Source organism: Pelodiscus sinensis, chromosome 1 (assembly GCF_052426305.1).
Source record: "Pelodiscus sinensis isolate ZL-2025 chromosome 1, ASM5242630v1, whole genome shotgun sequence".
Classification (NCBI taxonomy): domain Eukaryota; kingdom Metazoa; phylum Chordata; order Testudines; family Trionychidae; genus Pelodiscus; species Pelodiscus sinensis.
This window is the reverse complement of record NC_143052.1, coordinates 239,827,549-239,844,775: the sequence shown is the minus strand read 5'-3', so window position 1 is coordinate 239,844,775 and position 17,227 is coordinate 239,827,549. Positions and strand designations below refer to the sequence as shown.

The 17,227-nt window shown below is 41.3% G+C and overlaps 1 protein-coding gene across 1 annotated transcript in view; it reads right to left on the bottom strand.

Moving 5' to 3' along the window:
* SLC5A7 (solute carrier family 5 member 7) overlaps window positions 1-16,749 on the bottom strand; it is a 38,349-nt gene extending 21,600 nt beyond the window's left edge. The window contains exons 1-4 of the mRNA XM_006114558.5: window positions 16,464-16,749; window positions 14,877-15,099; window positions 5,103-5,216; window positions 2,483-2,638 (exon numbers count right to left, since the gene is read on the bottom strand). Of these exons, the coding sequence (XP_006114620.1) occupies window positions 2,483-2,638; window positions 5,103-5,216; window positions 14,877-15,054 (448 nt within the window). The 5' untranslated portion in view covers window positions 15,055-15,099; window positions 16,464-16,749. The remainder of the gene's footprint in view (window positions 1-2,482; window positions 2,639-5,102; window positions 5,217-14,876; window positions 15,100-16,463) is intronic.
* Window positions 16,750-17,227: the final 478 nt, after the last annotated feature.

Below are 17,227 nucleotides of genomic sequence, written 5' to 3'. Positions count from 1 at the left end.
TATGACATTCATAGGGGAGAATGGTCCAGTACATTTGGAAGCACAGAATGGTTGACTTTGTTCAAATAGTAGCTAAAATGGAAAACCCGTGCAATTTTATTGCCTTTAATTGCCACTTGTTAATATAACATGGTAGAAAGGCATTCACAATGCTTGCTTGCTGCTTGGAAATACCACATAAAGCCGTCTTAAAAATCAATTGATCTTCATTCAAAAAAGAACATTTTAAGTTCTCAGAAAGTTCTTCAAATCATTCACTTCCCATCAGCTCAGCAGGCAGTTTATTCTCAGATTCATAAGGGTCTTGTGATGAAATTATGGAGAATAAGTTCCCCAGTGCTTTGCAGTTAATCAGAGCACAGTTGGAAAGAAGCTTTACATTTTATATTTTGTTTTAAAAAAGATTGCCCTGTAAAGCCGTACTATGCATGTGGGTTACTTGATTCGCGTCATGACAACTAAAGGTGATTAAACTCGAGAGATGTTTCTATTTTTGAAAGGACAGCAAAATTCAAGTCTGTAATAGGGATGGGAGAATGGGGTGGTGATTTTCTTCAGACAAATATTAATTTTTCTTTCTGAGACATGTTTCCATTAGTTCTATGAGTCATTTTTGAAACCTAAGGATATTCTTTATTTTCCAAATACAGATGCATTCTGACGTTTAACAAGATTTCGCTTCTTTGATTAGTCCAGAGCATTGCTTGTGTTCTATGGGCCACTGAAATTGTTTTACAATTCTACAATGGTCGAATACTAGGGATTACACCATTTATATGCACTATCAAAAATTTTGCATAACTATCCTCTTTCTTTACCCTGGTATACGCTGGGGCTTTATTTTGAAATAACCCCCCTTAGGTCAGATTTATAAGTGGAGAGGCCACACTACAAAGCCTGTTATTTCGAAATAACAGGCCGCTTATTTTGAAATCTGTATTCCTGCTTTCCTTGGGGAATAATGCTAATTTTGAAATAGTTATTTTGAAATAGCGATAATGAGGATACTCCAGTGCTGCTATTTCAAAATGACTACAGATTGGTCCTTATTGATCCGGCATCCTCAGAACCTGATTGGTGCCCAGATGAGGGATTATGCCAGACCAGGGAAGATCATTTCTGGGACTCCCCAGCCATGGCCTCGCTGCCAGCCTCCCAGTTGACTTCCCTCCACCGCTGGCCCCGCCAGCTGCAAGACTCCTGACCCCACCTTGGCAGCCCTTCTGTGGCACACACAAATCCATTGCTGGGCTCCCAGCTCTGGGGGGCAGCCCCTCCTGCTGGGGTCCAGCTGTGCAACTGGGAGACAGCCCTGCTTGGGCTTCAGCCTCAGTCGGCAGCCCCTGCCTCCCAGCCTCACTGAGCAGCTTCGCAGGTGGCAGTGGGGCTGCCGGGCTCTTTGTGTGCTACTGAGCAACAGCCCCACTCCTGGATTCTGGCCTTGCTGCCCGGCAGCCCCGTGATCAGGCTTCCAGCCCTGTGGGGCAGCCACACTGCCTGCTAGTCCTGCCGGCAGCTGTGCCACTTGGCAATAGTGGGGCTGCCAGGCTCCTGGTTGTGCTGCTGAGTGGCCCCACTGCCTCTTAGTCTCGCTGGGCAGTTTTGCTGCTGGACTCCAGCTCCACTGCCTCCTGCTCCCCCAGCCCTTGCAGTGTCACCACCGAGGGGCAGCCCTACTGCTGGGCTCCTGTTTTGCTGCCATAGGGCAGCTCCACTACTAGGCTCTAGCTCTGCTGTAGGCGCCCAGCCACCAGCCCTCCACTGGGACTCTCTGGTCCTGGGACATCCATAGTCTTACTGGACCAGGTATGTTGCCGGACCAGAGGGTCTCTGTTAAGCGAGTTTCTTCCTGTGCTCCCCAGAGTAATTTGAACTATTTACTCCCCAGTGCTTTCTGGGGCTCTAAGTCGATGTAGCACATCCACAATAATGGAGCCTGCCTTGGACTCATTTCAAGGCTTCCCCATAATGTGGACATGCTATTTTGATTTTGTTATTTTGGGAGTTATTAAATCAATTTTAGTTGCTTTGAAATAGTTTCCTAGTGTAGACGTGCCCTTTGAGAGCTATTACTCTCTGTGATCCTGAGGGTGTCAAAAAAATTGTGATACACTTAACAGAGAGGAATATGTTTTCAATTAGAATGGAATTACTCAGATCCTACTGTAGCTAAAGAAAGCTGTGTTGCCAAAGCTTTTCAGTACTGCTGTAAAACACACCCTTCACATGTAACTAAAAATATATATATATAAAAAATCTTTGCATTCTTTTAAAGTGTACTGAGATAGTCAAGGTTCTGATAATCAGGAACCTTTAGACCAAGAAAACTATCCTTTTAAAAAAGTTTGGACAGGGTAGTTAGCAATTTAAATAGTCCCTGGATTTAGGAATTGATTTTGAAGTGGTGCTCCTTAATGCGTTTCTGATTTTTTTTAAACTCCCTTTGGTCAGTGAACTAATGTTATTCCTGCGGATCTCTTACCTAATGCAGAGAAGATGGCTGCAGCCCAAAACATTTCTCCCATAAGAGCAGGTATAAATAGCAGCCCTCCCATTCTTTTTCCATAAAGCTGTTGAAATGGGTCTAACATTGTCACATAGCCTTTGGAACGCATGGGTTTTGCAAAAAATAGACCACCTGAAAAGTGAAACAACAAATTTGCCAGCGTTAGTGGAGAAAAGTGTTTACAGTGAGTCAAATATTGTTAGTTTTCACAGGTGTAAAAGTGTCTGCTTGACTGTATTTTTACAGAAATGTAAAATAAAATTAAAATAGTCTTGAAACAGAAAAGGAAGGGTTTTTTTAATGTAAAGAAAGCAGCAGTTCAAAGACAAGATCAATGAAAACCATTTATCACTTCCTACCCTATGTACACACATGGGCTACTTCTAGACTGCAAGCCTCTTTCGAAAAAAAGCGTCTAGACTACAACCAGTACTTTCGAAAAAGCAAGCTGCTTTTTTGAAAGAGAGCACCCAGGCAGTCTGGATGCTCTCTTTTGAAAAAGCACAATTTGCGTTACATAGCGCCTTGTTTCGAAAGAGCACTTTCGAAAAAAGGCATTCTTCCTCGTAAAATGGGGTTTTCTGTGGTCGAAAAAACTGTTGCATTCTTTTGATTTATTTTCGATAGAACACAGCAGCAGTCTAGATGCAGGGGAAGTTTTTTCAAAAAAAAGGCCACTTTTTTCAAAAAAATCCTGTAGTCTAGACATACCCATAGTGACAACATACATGTTCTGGTTCTGAAAAAAAAAATGTGAATGTGTAAAGCCCTGTGATTTAATGCATCCAGCTTGCTGTGAGTAATGCACAGTTGTTTTCATTTAATGTAAAGGCATTTATCTTGAGATTCACATATTGGAACAGCACTGTAGATTTTTTTCCCCTCAAATTTCATTTAGTAATGCAGTTACCCAATGTACCACTTCACCAGAAACAGATATTGGTACTCCAATGACTGTGGGCCTATGTTATTCCAGATTTACGCCTAGATTGCCCTAATAAAAGTCAATGGAGTTCCACCAGCATAAATTTGGTGTAATGTTGTGGAGACTCAGGACCTGTATAACTAAGAGTCCAATTTGCCCCCTTCACAGTCTATTGCAAAATAGCCATTGTCTGTAATGGCTGTAGGATTGGTTGCTTGGTCAGATACTTCCTACTTGCACCATATAAGATGCACCATGTACAGAAGATTTCACATATTTCTTCAAATTTCTCTACAATTGAGTCCCTGCTTGTACTTTATAAGGGTTCCAGAATAGCTTACTAATCATGAGCAAATGATATACTTTCCTGTTACACCGTAGTTAGTTTAGGCTGAAAGCTACAGACAGCCTTTCTGCCATTCTTGTACTGTTCATGAATCCCATATCTATTGTACTTCTCTTAACACATCACTGCTTTTTTAGGGTGGCGTAAGGGGATTTGAGAGTGGAACAAGGGGACTAATAAGATGACAGGTATCAGAAATGTCTCAGAGGGGTTGCCATGTTAGTCTGTAACTTTGAAAACAAGAAGTAATCCTATAGCACCCTAGAGACTAACATATATATATATATAGTATCATGAGCTTTCATGGGTAAAACCCATGAAAAAAGTACGATATTGTCAATTCTTTATACCTTACATACCAGCAGCCATGCAGCGTAAGCCTCCTAATTATGTTATATCACTGGCTTTCATTCTGCATTGGAAGGGAAGGATGATCCTGCACTTAGGAGACTAGCCTAGGAGCAGGGGCGGATGAGGATTTTGCAGGGCCCAAAGTAGCACAATTTCGCGGGGCACTTCCTTTGACACGGTGCATGCACCATGGCACCACGGTGCATGCGCAGGGCTTCTTGAAGCATGGTGCCCGGGGTGGCCGCCCCGCTTGCCCTGTCTTATATCTGCCCCTGCCTAGCAGTTAGGAACCCTCAGTTCAATTCCTTGCTCTGCTACAGCCTTCTTGTATGACCTTGGGCCATATATAATAGCATTCATAGACAGATTTGAAGAAAAAAACGCTTTATATTACTGTAATAGTCCTCTAATGCAGTGTTTCTCAACCACTAGAATGAGTACCCTTAGGTACTCGAGAGAAATGTGGGGGGTACGTCAACACAACTGAAATTTGGAGAAAACTGAATTTTTGTTTAAAGTTTTACAGTGCTTTATTATTTTTGTACTTTTTACACCCAAAAAATTCATCGCCAGCCTGGCTATGATTAAGTTGTTTAAACAAATGTATTACAATGGTAGAAAAAAAATGTGTATGTCTGAAAACTGTAGGTACTGGGGGTACTTATACTTTTTTTTTTTCTAAAAAAGGGGTACTTTATAAAAAAAGATTGAGAAACACTGCTCTAATGTGTTCAAAAGGATTAACCTGTGGATGTTCAAGGAATTCTTAATGATTTAAGATCTCAAATTATTTCCAATAATTAGTAATATATTAGTTTCCTTTCTAAAGTCCTTATTGAAAGCCCATGAAGGTCAATGGAAAGACTCTCATTAATTTTAATGGTGCTTGCACCAGGCCTAACTATGGGATTCCAATAACAATTTTAACGTCAGCATATTTTTAAAAACAGAGAGTCTAATTTATTTTTGCTTACCTAAAACCAGACTAAGGGAGTATCCAATAGGTGCTTGAGCCCAAGCCAGCCCATAGCCTGGAACATATACAGCTTCTGCTGTCCCATTGATGTAGCCGCCTCCAACCCAGGTGGCTGAAGATGAAGAAGAGGAGGAAGAATGGAAAACGTAAATCTTATTTTGATGGTCAACATGTATCTCAACTTCTAATGTACAACTAAAAGCAGAACTCAACTCAGAAAATTCTTAACTTTTACATTTAACAAGAGTTTAACCAATGGAGATCCTGAAAATGTGGCTTGAATTTCACTCTCCCGCTACATTAAAAAATCTCTTGATCTAGCCAATTTTCAGTTACATAAATGCCATTAAAATTAGAGCTTTGGTGGGCATGTCATCTACCAAAGTTTTTGACTTTGCCACATGTATGTAAGATTCTTAAAGATATATTCATGAGCTATTGTAAAAGTAGAGGTCCTGCTTTCATTCAAATAAAAACTGCAACATTGGTCATATTCCCAGCCATTGGAAGATAATACACTCATTCTGTCTCTAATGGCAGATTGCCAAACCTCGGAGGCTGAGGATCTAGATTAAGTCTGCAGATCTCTCTCACACAGAAGTGTATTGTAATTACATCTGGGCAAATAATTCATAGAAAATAATTGCAGTGAATTTGAGTTCTTTTCCTGTTTGCAGATTATCTGCAAATAGATCCTGATTTTGGTTAATATATTTGTCAGCTACATGTATTGCTGAATGATATTCATGAATTAATGCTTGGATCTGTAATTTGTTTATCAGCAGTTCATTACAATTATTAGATTTTTGAAATGCAAAACCTAAGCTGTTTTGATTGGACACAGAGATCACAAGATGTTGGTTTTATTTCGTAATTAGATCAAGAGGAATATAACTCTTAGAATCATACTTCCAGTGTAAAAACTTGTGATTCTAAATTAGAAATTCACTTTCTATGAGTAGTCTACTCCCAGTAGCCACTATTTCTACAAACATTTATTTCAATAGACTAATTGGTAGGAATATTTGAAGACAGCAAAGACACCACAAAAGAAACACATTTATTTAAATTTTTGAATTATTTTTATGGAAGATTGTTTACAGTATTCTCCCCATACTTTCTGTAATAATATCACTCAGTCACTGAGCATGTACAGAAAGTTTTTTTTTAATTTGAAGCTAAATTGTGTACCTTTCTATAGGCTAAGGAACAAAGCTAATAGTGAGGTTCCAACTGCAAAGAGAAATAAGGATTATTTTTCTCCTCTGCATTCAGAATCATAGCCCTGGTCCAGTGTGCATCTGCAAATCTTTGCAGGAGATGTTTTTGGGACAGCAGCAGGGTCTGCTCCTGGTAGTAGTGGTCAAATCCTTCTGTCTGTAATTCCGCTTTTACAGTGTGCATTTTGATAGCTTGCTAAGATTTGTTGCAGAATACACAGACATTGTCTCTGATAATTATGCATGCCCAAATATCAAAAGACAGAAGAGCACTCATCCCATTGCTGATATCTAGCACAAGGACCTAATATTACAGAATCATTGACACACTGATCATACTATAGGCTTTTTATCCACTGACAGGGATGGATGGAAAGGCTAGTGAAAACATAGTGCTGTCTAGTTTGGCTCTCCAGTGTCCAGACATGGCTGTGATATATATTGCTAGCTGTATGTGTAGTTATGGGATTGAACTGTCTAGATACCACAACAGTAATACCTACACTGAAAAGGTTTAGGTGGAGGGATGGCTGTTTTACCTTCTTCCCTAAGGAAGGTATGGACATGAAATCTGTATCATGGTGTCCAGTTTTCAAAGGTCTAAGTCTGGAATAACTTGTTGGCTGAGTCAGATCAATTGCACGAAGTATTGGTTGCATTTGGGATAGGGAATAACAGGTCCGGACCCCTTTACTTTTTCATTCCAACCTACTCACTTTTTTTCCTATGCTGATTAGGCTTTTTATACCTGCTAAAAACCATGTAGGAGGATGTATATTAGTGTTTTAAATGCATTGAAGGGAATATTTTCCAACATAGCCTTTCTGATATTTTTCCAACATAGCCTTCCTTAGTACCAGACTGAACTTTTTGGCTACGTCTACACTGGCATGATTTTCCGGAAATGCTTTTAACGGAAAAGTTTTCTGTTAAAAGCATTTTCGGACAAGCACGTCTAGATTGGCAGGACACTTTTCCGGAAAAGCACTTTTTCCAGAAAAGCGTCCGTGGCCAATCTAGACGCGCTTTTCCGCAAAAAAGCCCTGATCATCATTTTCGCGATCGGGGCTTTTTTGTGGAAAACACTACTGTGCTGTCTACACTGGCCCTTTTCTGGAACAGTTTTCTGGAAAAAGACTTTTGCCCGAATGGGAGCAGCATAGTTTTTCTGGAAAAGCACTGATGATTTTACATTAGATCGTCAATGCTTTTCCGGAAATTCAAGCGGCCAGTGTAGACAGCTGGCAAGTTTTTCCGGAAAAGCAGCTGATTTTCCGGAATAACTTGCCAGTGTAGATACAGCCTTAGGGTATGTTTACACTGCAAAGTTAATTCGAAATAACAGCCGTTATTTCGAATTAACTTTAATAGCATCTATACATGCAAACCGCTATTTTGAAATTCATTCGAAATAGCGGAGCGCTTAATTTGAATTTGGTAAACCTCATTCTACGAGGAGTAATGCCAAATTTGAAATAGCTATTTTGAATTAAGTGCTTCGAATTCACTTAATTCGACATAGGGGGCCTCTAGCCTTCCCAGAGTGTCCTGGTGGCACAACCAGGAACACTTCCTCTCCTCTCCCCCCAGCCCCAGAGCCATTAAAGGGGTAGACTCTGGCCACAGTGCCTGTGCCAACTCCAAGCCTGCCAGCCCAGAGCCAGCAGTGGCCACCAGGGCCCCTGACCCAGTGGTCCCAAAACATGAGCCAGCAAGCCACTGGCAGCCAGCTCTCCACCGCTCCCCAGGAGCAGTCTGCCAGCTCCTAGGAGCCTGCCAGGGGCTGGAGAAGGCAGGAACCTTCCTGGTCCAGGGTGGAGATCATGGACCTTGTTCAGGTTTGGGGGGATGCCCCCAACGTCGATGATCTCTGCACTAGATGGAGGAACGTGGCCATCTATAGCTGCCACCCTGAGCACCAAAGGCCACATGTTAACCCAGGAGCAGGTTTGCATGAAAATCAAGTTGGTGTGGTGAGACCCCTACCCCTGAGCTTCCCCTCCCACTTCTTCCCCTTGCTTCCCCCTTCCAGCTCCCTCCTCCCAGGTTTCCCCCTCCCCTCTCCCACCCTCTCTCTTGCCCTCTCCCACCTCCTTTTCCCAGTCTCCCCAGAGGATCATCCCCCCCCCCCAGTATTGTTCAATAAACCCAGTTTGTATTTTTGAACATGTGTGTCTTTTATTTGACATCAGGCAGAGGAGCTAGGGAGGAGTAAGTGGAAGGATGTGAGGGAGGAATGGGGCACGAGCCCCCAGTGGGTGAGTGAACACTCTCCTGCAGGGTCTCCTGGATCCCCCGGATAGCAGCCTGCAGCAAGTGCAGCTGGGCTGATGGCAACGACCCCATGAGACGTACCGGCGTGCCCAGGGGCAGCTCTGGCTCCATGTGGCCAAGTGTTGTGGTGTTCCGAGTGTGGGCACTCAGGGCACTCCAAGACAGGACTGCTTTGCTGTCCCTCATCGAGGTAGACAAGCAAGTGGGTAACCCTGAGAACTATCTGTCCGGGGTGGGGGTCCCTTTAAGCACAGAGCTCAGTTAGCCTCCGGCAGCAGCCCCACACACTAAGTCTTAACCTGATGCCCTGCCGGCACTGGTTCTGGCCAGCCTTAGCTTCAGGGTCCACTCAGTGTGAATGCGCTATTTCGAAATAGCAAAATGCTATTTCAAAATAGCTTTTGTATGTAGATGCATTAATTTTAATTAGCTTAATTCAAATTAACTATTTTGAATTATGTTAATTCGAAATAGTGCTGTAGTGTAGACATACCCTTATTTTTTTATTTTATCAGATCCTAAATGAATAAGACTTAAAACTTTGGAGGTGCTGGTTCTAATATATTTACCATATTTCTAATGAAATAATTTCTCATTTTAGGAAAGAACTGCTGGGCTTCCCCTCATGGTCATTTCACTTTCCTTCCCTCTCAGAACTGCTCACACAGTAATATTCATGTATCTGTACATGGCTGCAGATATAACATTTCATTGTATTGTTCTTTATGATATTTAGAATGTTCTGACAATGGCCCATAGTATTATATCAGAGGATGTCTTAATAGACCTTTTCCTGAACCAGTTCATGAGGGTGATGTTGGCTTTCAGCACCTCTCTGCATGAACAGGGAATTCTGTTCTCCAAAAACAGAAGATCTCTGAGATCTGTGCAGACCTTGGGAAATCTGTGTTATAACCAATCAGGATATTATCTCTCCTTGCCCTAGCTATGGACAAGGAAGATTCTTTGGCTGGAGCAAGATCAGTATGTATGGGTATGTCTACACTACAAAGTTAATTCGAACTAACAGTCGTTAGTTTGAATTAACTTTCATAGCGTCTATACATGCAAACCGCTAGTTCGAACTTAATTCGAACTAGCAGAGCGCTTAATTCGAACTAGATAAACCACATTCTATGAGGACTAATGCCTAGTTTGAATTAAGTAGTTTGAATTAAGGGCTGTGTAGCCACTTAATTCGAACTAGTGGGAGGCTAGCCCTTCCCAGGTTACCCTGATGGCCACTCTGGGCACAACCAGGGAAACTCGTCTGCCTCCCTCCTGGCCCCGGAGCCCTTAAAGGGCCACGGTCTGGCAACGGTGCTGGTGCCAGTTGCAAGCCTGCCAGCACCCAGCCAGCAGACCCTGCACCTGGCATGGCATGAGCCAGCGACCCGCTGCCACTCAGCCCTCTTCCTCTTCCCAGGACCAGGCTGCTGGCTCCCAGAATTAAGTTAGTTCGAATTAGTGCTGTAGTGTAGACATACCCTGAGAGAGAAGGTCTGCTGATAGGACATTCTCCATAGCAGCATTATGACTTTCCATTCTTATCACAAATAGCTCAGATTGACTAATCTTCACTGGATGTTGCAGAGCTAACCTATTTTCACAGGCTTTCGAGAGGAAGAGATGCACCAAGAGCTGATATTTGAGGAGAGAATGGAATATTGTTCAGTATTAATGTCTTGGCTGGTCAGTTTCTGGATCTGAGGGGTGAAGAGGAGTGGCTCCTAACTACATTTTTACTTGCAAGACTATCTTTTAAATATCTGTTGAAAGAACCTAGAGCATTGAGCATTTATGTTATTTTAATGTAGTTATTGTGCAATCCTCTTTTTTAAAACAAGCCAATCAAAGGGAATAAAAAACTAATAATCTATAGAATCTTTCACATATGGGAAATTATTTCAATCTTTTATCTGCTTACCCTTTGGATGGGACACATAGAACACCAATTTTCCATTTTAAATGTACACTGGGAGAAAAGTTAGAGATTATGCACATTAGTGATGCAGAGTCAAATTCTGCTCTTAGGTCAGATGAGAAACAGACACTCACTTTAAGTGATCTTTCTCTACAACAGCACATATCAAATATTGGATTTTTCAAGTCATTACGCAGATAAAAAACCAGCTGGCATTTCTTTATAAAATGGTCTGCTGACTGAGCACTCAAATTATTATCAAGATAATGAGATTTTGTAAAACAAAGCTACTGATCACACAAGCATCATATTGATAATTTTTCATTGTGTAAGAAAATGTAGCACTCTCTTTACTAAAATAAAGAACAGTGTTCAAGGATCATGGCTCCATTTGGAGAATTATTGTTAGGCTGTGGCAGCATTTTGATTAAACAACTCCAAGTGTTTCCCCCAGGGTTTAATCACAACCATAAACATTTATGGTGGGTTAATTTTGCCACAGATCTCATCTCTGAGGTAATTTAAAAAAACTAAATAACATGCTAATAATTGGCTTATATTTAAATGTATGCATGTAAAATGATATACAGGCAGTCCCCGGGTTACGTACAAGATAGGGACTGTAGGTTTGTTCTTAAGTTGAATCTGTATGTAAGTCGGAACTGGCGTCCAGATTCAGACACTGCTGAAACTGACCGCCAGTTCTGACTTACATACAGAATCAACTTAAGAACCCCAGGCGTCCCCAAGTCAGCTGCTGCTGAAACTGATCAGCAGCTGATTCCAGGAAGCCCAGGGCAGAGCAACTCTGCCTGGGGCTTCCTGTAGTCAGCGCTGGTCAGTTTCAGCAGAAGCTGACTTGGGGACGCCTGGGGCAGAGCAGCTGGGGTGCTGCTGGGTTGCTCCAGTAGCACTGCTCCTGGGTGCTACTGGACCAACCTAGCAGCACCCCATCTGCTCTGCCCCAGGCGTCCTGATTCAGCCGCTGCTGAAACTGACCAGCAGCGGCTGAATCAGGACCTGGGGCAGAGCAGCTGGGGTGCTGCCGGGTTGGTCCAGTAGTGCCCAGAGCGGGCGCTGCAGGACCAATCGGCAGTGCCCCAGCTGCTCTGCCCCAGAGTCCAAAACAAAAGCCTGGTCTGCTGGGGGGGGGAGCACACTAGCTGCGCCCCCCCCCCTCCCCAGCAGACCAGGGACACGGGGAGCAGAGGCGAGGGACCCCGCCGCGGCTGCGGCTTCAGTCCGGGAGCCTGTGGTCTGCTGGGGACGGTCCCCAGCAGACCACAGGCACCCAGATTGAAGCGGCAGCAGCGGCGGTTCCCCGCGCCTCTGAGGCTTTGCTCTGGCAAAGCCTCAGAAGCGCGGGAACCCGCCCGGTGCCCCTGGTCTGCTGGAGACGGTCTCCAGCAGACCAGGGGCACCGGAGCAGCTTACGAATGGGGCTTTCTCGCCCCGACTTTCGGGGCGAGAAAGCCCCATTCGTAAGTGCGGATCCGACGTAAGTCGGATCCGCGTAAGTCGGGGACTGCCTGTATGAATTAAAGGCCTGTTTTGTTGTTCAATAAGTCGTAAACAATTTCATGTTTAAAATGAAATGTCGTGAGTTGTGCATAACTCAGTTTTTTAACTTTATATTTTGAAAACAGTGGATATGTTCAACTTTGAACAGTTTCATGTTAAAACATATTATTTACTTTTAAAACCGCTATTTCTCAAGAAACATATACCTGCATTTAGATTTTCCTCAATGACCATTTGCTTTTTATAAACACTCTAAATTCTTATTTACAAAATAAATGTTAATAACTGTAAGGGCCTTCCTTATACTACTCCCATAGAACTCAATCCAAAAATTCCCATTAACTCCAGTACTGGACTCTAAATTAGGTGTTAAAATCTATGTATCAGTTCTGCCACCCTTATGCTGAGTAAAACCTGATGGTAGGAGTCAATCCTTTGATTTCAGTGGCACTGCTTGTGAAGTAAGGCACTGCGCTGCAGGATTCTAGGTTGCAGCATTGGGCCCTATTCTTATAAACACAATTTTTAAAAGGAAGTATTAAATTTTTTAAGTTTTCTGGTTCCCACTTGCTTGTGCTATGGGTGTGCTGTGATGCTCAACAACCAGATTTTCGTTTACATTCTCATTTACATGACAGACTTTGTTTTTGAATTAGCACGTAAACAATTAAGGAAACGAATGGTATATATTTATGTTTGAATAATATTCCTAAAATATGGGAATTTCAAAACTCAAACTAAAATACTTTACTTTAACTCATTATGTCTGGTTATCACAATATACTACCGAAAAATCAAAATCCTCCATTGTTTGATGATATGAAAATATCAAGGCATAACGTGATGGTATATTATTGTTGATTATCATAATCTTACATTTAATAATTGTCTTTCATTCCTGCTTTATAAACTGCGTGGCCCAATCATCCCTGCTCTAATAAGACTTAGGCTCTGATTATGCAAAAATGTATGAATAACTATAAATTTAGCACTGTGCAAAGTGCCAGTGAACTGAGTATGGGACTAACTTTATGCGTGGTTGGCAGTGCCATGTTAACTTCAGTGGGACTACTCACAGCACATAAAATTAAACATGTGCATCAGTGTTTTGATAATCAAGCCTTGCACCATAAAGTACATGGGATTTTTACCTGATCAAGGACCTCAGGATTGGACCATGTGTGAGTACAGGAAGCATCACCAGCAGAGATGATCAGAGGATAACAATTTTGTTTTGTGGCAACTTTTGAGATTTCAAAAATATTTGTCTTTGTTCTTCTTTTGTTTTGGGAGAAAAGCCTTTGGAATGTGTTCATAATAATGGCATTGTGTCAGGAGGATGTATGTGTCCGGGTGGGTAGAACTGGGATGTTTAGGTCCCTTCTCTGCCTGATTCAGAGCAGAGTTTTCCATCCCAAATCCTGGGTACCTAGGTCTTCCAAAATCAAGGCCTAACTGTATGCACCAGCATCCCCGCATCCTCCTTTCATGAAAATGAGAGGTTTTGTTTTGAAACTTCATAATTTGCCATAAAATGGAATCCTCACTCTTCAGTCGCCTCTACTGGTGACGTGCCCCATTTGTTCCAACCAGAGATCATCACAAAAGCTATTTAGCCACCTTTGAATAGAGAGGTGGCAGTTTAGCAAACAGGAACATACGAGTGCACAGAGGGGAATAGTGTTTTAGCCATGATTCAGAATCTATTGGCTTTAAACAATATCCTTACCAATTTTCCTACCCTACAAACAAATCTGTAGTCCTTAAGTGAGCAAAACGCCTATTGCAGTCAGTGGGAATTTTGCTTGACTAAGGAGCACAGGATTTTGCACTTAGTTTTCATGAGTCTCTTCCTGAATTCTGAAGCTGGAAATATAGCCAAAGAAAGAAATTTAAATAGAATCTGATCAATCTGATTTGGAGGCGTAAGAGCTTCATGTTGGAATTGCATTAAAAATCTTACAAAACTGAACAATTTTAAAACAAATATAAAGAGGATATCCGTTCAGTTTGTATGCAATGGAATTTTGTACAAATTAGACAGATAGAATATTTGAAAACACTTGCAATTTAGGATAAGATTGTGATGCTTTTACTCACATCACTGAAGAATTACTCACATAAGAAATCCCATTGTCTTCAGTTAGTCCAGTGGGTTCTCTCAGACATTCCAGCGCACCCCTTTCAGTCTGAGAGGTTGCACTGGTATGAATGAAAGTAGTACTGAAATTATTTTCTAATCTCTGACTGCTCACACTAATACGCACAACACAACCTTAAATTGTTTTGCCCAACTATGGCAAAATAGGCCAAAATGATCCCTTGTGTAATTCTACTGAAATCAGCGGAGTTAAATTTGGCCCGGTGCATCAAAAACAGTCTTTGCTTCGGCATGTTTTCCCATTCCTTTTTGTATTTAAAGATTCCCCCCTCCCTAAAACCCATCACTAACCAATGGGTTTGGGATGCTATAATACAAGTAAAATATATAGTCACTCCACTGAAAAATTCTGATGATTTCAGTTTTCTACCTAAAATCACTGCGGACAAAAATGTCTCATATTTTACTGATACAGCATCAGTATAAAATAAAATAGAGTTAATTCTTCCTTTAGAATATAATAACTATTTAAATCACTCTGATATTTACTTATTAAAAAATACAGTATCAAACAAAAACCATCCATCTTAAATCATGACTCTCCATTAATATTGAAATTTCTTTTTCCACTTTGCATTATTCAAAACACAATATTTCTTATATCTTTTATTCATAGGAAAGAAAGAACGAGATGCTGTATGTTTCATGTATAGAAAAGAGGGTTTATCATACCGGTCATTGTAAATCCACCAACTAGTAAGCCTATATCTCTTCCACCGACTATAATAGCTTCTCTGCGATCTCCATCGCTGCCACTATTTTTGGTTTTCCAGGCAGCCCATATTCCAACAAGCAGGATTGCCAGATAGAATACAATTATAGCAACCAGCCCCTCCACATGGAAAGGCATGTCGAAATCACGACTGTTCCCTGGATTGCTAATTCATTAAGATGTCTGGAGAGAATGCAATAATATATTATACATTATACGTTTGATAAAAGTAAACCGAAAAAATCATACATGGCATGAGACCAGTTAGAACCAGAATATAAAAAAAAACCTAAATTGTTCATCAAAGAGAGTCTATAGATTATTTTATTGATAGGTTATTTCAGATGTAATCAGTAGTAATATAAGTCATGTTTAAAACAATTCAGGTTATACCACTACTTAAGAAACTTCTGACAAATCCTTGAAATGAAAGCCAAATAGACACTTAATTTTTTAAAGTTTGTTTTAAGAATAGAAAACAATCATTACATGAATTAAACAAAACAATCTTGCTAAAAATTAGGGTCTTGCAACAAATCACTTATTTTAATCTGAATTCTAATTATTTTATGTACTCCTTGGTACAGTAGAACTAAGAAGTACTTTGGCTTACTGTCTCCAGAATAGAAGATATTATTAATATCAGCTGTTAATTTTTACAAATGATCATTAATGAGTTAAAATCCACGCAACAAAATTATATTAATGAACATCTAAAGCTGTGGACAAATAATAGCCATACTAGAAAACTTGAATCTTGAAATCTCCACACTTTCCCTCCCCACATTTGCTTCCCCCTTTCATCTCCTGTACTTATACACCTGTATATACCTGCTTTTGCACATCTGGATTTGCTTTTTGATATGAAAAATTTCTCATACACTACAAGAATTTTTTCAATTTTGTCATTCATTTTATAAATAAAAAAATTATAAACTGAATGGCATTTTACAAAAGTCACAGCAGTACATCATGGCAAATAGAAGACAGGTGTAATTGAAATAATCTTAGATACATAAGTTCTAGACAATGCTATTAAGTTATATGGCTATTCAATACACCTTTGTCCTCTTTTCTCGCAGTTTCTTTGCACCCAGTTTCTCAGTTAAACAAAGAAATAAACTCTGTGTTTTTATGTACTAGTTATTGATACCAAATATGCCATCTTTATAGCAATGATACTACAGATCTCTACATAACAGAAAGTATTTGTTTGCCTACAAGTGAAGTTTAACTATTCCCCTAGGAATTGCCAGTACTACTGTCATCTAGGCAGAGAGTAGCAAATTCTTCCAATCCCCCCTCCTCTCACAATCCAAAACCTTTGATACACAGAACTGATTCAAACAAGGCAGGCAGCCTGTAGTTTCTGAGTTCACAAAGGCAAACCCTGAGCTTGCCTTCTAGCTACAGGAGCAAGTTAGAGTTATTGCTCCCATTCAGAAAAAATAGGATCCAGACACACACAGTTCCCTGCATCTTCAGCATCACTCAGCCAAAGCTTTTCCCTCCCCAGTGTCACTAATCCCATCCTTGATCCAATTCACCTCTTTTGTGGCAGGGTCTCCTCTTTCCCCTTCTTTCTGTGCTCTCTGTCTCCCCTGTCTCATGCACTGGAATCAAGCAGTCAGATCCCAATGCCTTTTGTCCACCCACAGAGGTAGATTGTGAGAAGCAGCGTTCTCCTTTTTTAAAGGGACAGTTACATTTCAAAGAGCTCCAGCCCCACAGGAGCATCACATTGACTAGAGCGAATGTACGTTGTGTCCCCGTACAACACGGCACACTACTGACGCAAAGGCAGTCACGCGCTGCGCCAACTAGGAGGCTCACTGTTCCCCTTTTCAGTGTGGGGAGTGTGTGTGTGTGTCACAGATGGGGGGGGGACATCAGAGTGCAAGGGGGGACTGGGTAAAGAGATGACTCAGAGGAGAATAACTACCTGAGCAATGACAGAGGGAGGGAATGAGGAGATGGGAAAAGGGGGAGGGAGAAAAAAAATGAAATAAAGAGTCAGAAAGGGGCAGGGAATAAGGAGAAGGAGCTAAAAAAGATTGGGGATGAGAAAAGGTGAAGGGGAGCGAATGCGGGAAGGGAACCAGAGAAAGAAGGTGCTGATTAAACTGCATGTGCCGGGCAAAAGGAACAAGGGCAGAGTATTAGGTGGGAAGGCAGGGAAGGATGAATGAGAGACACAGGGAGAAGGTTTGATGAATTAGTGAGTGCACAAGTGGTATAATAAAAAAGTTCAAAATCCAGAATATATATTAGGGAGATAATAGAGAGATGTATAAATAGTGAAAGAGCTGAA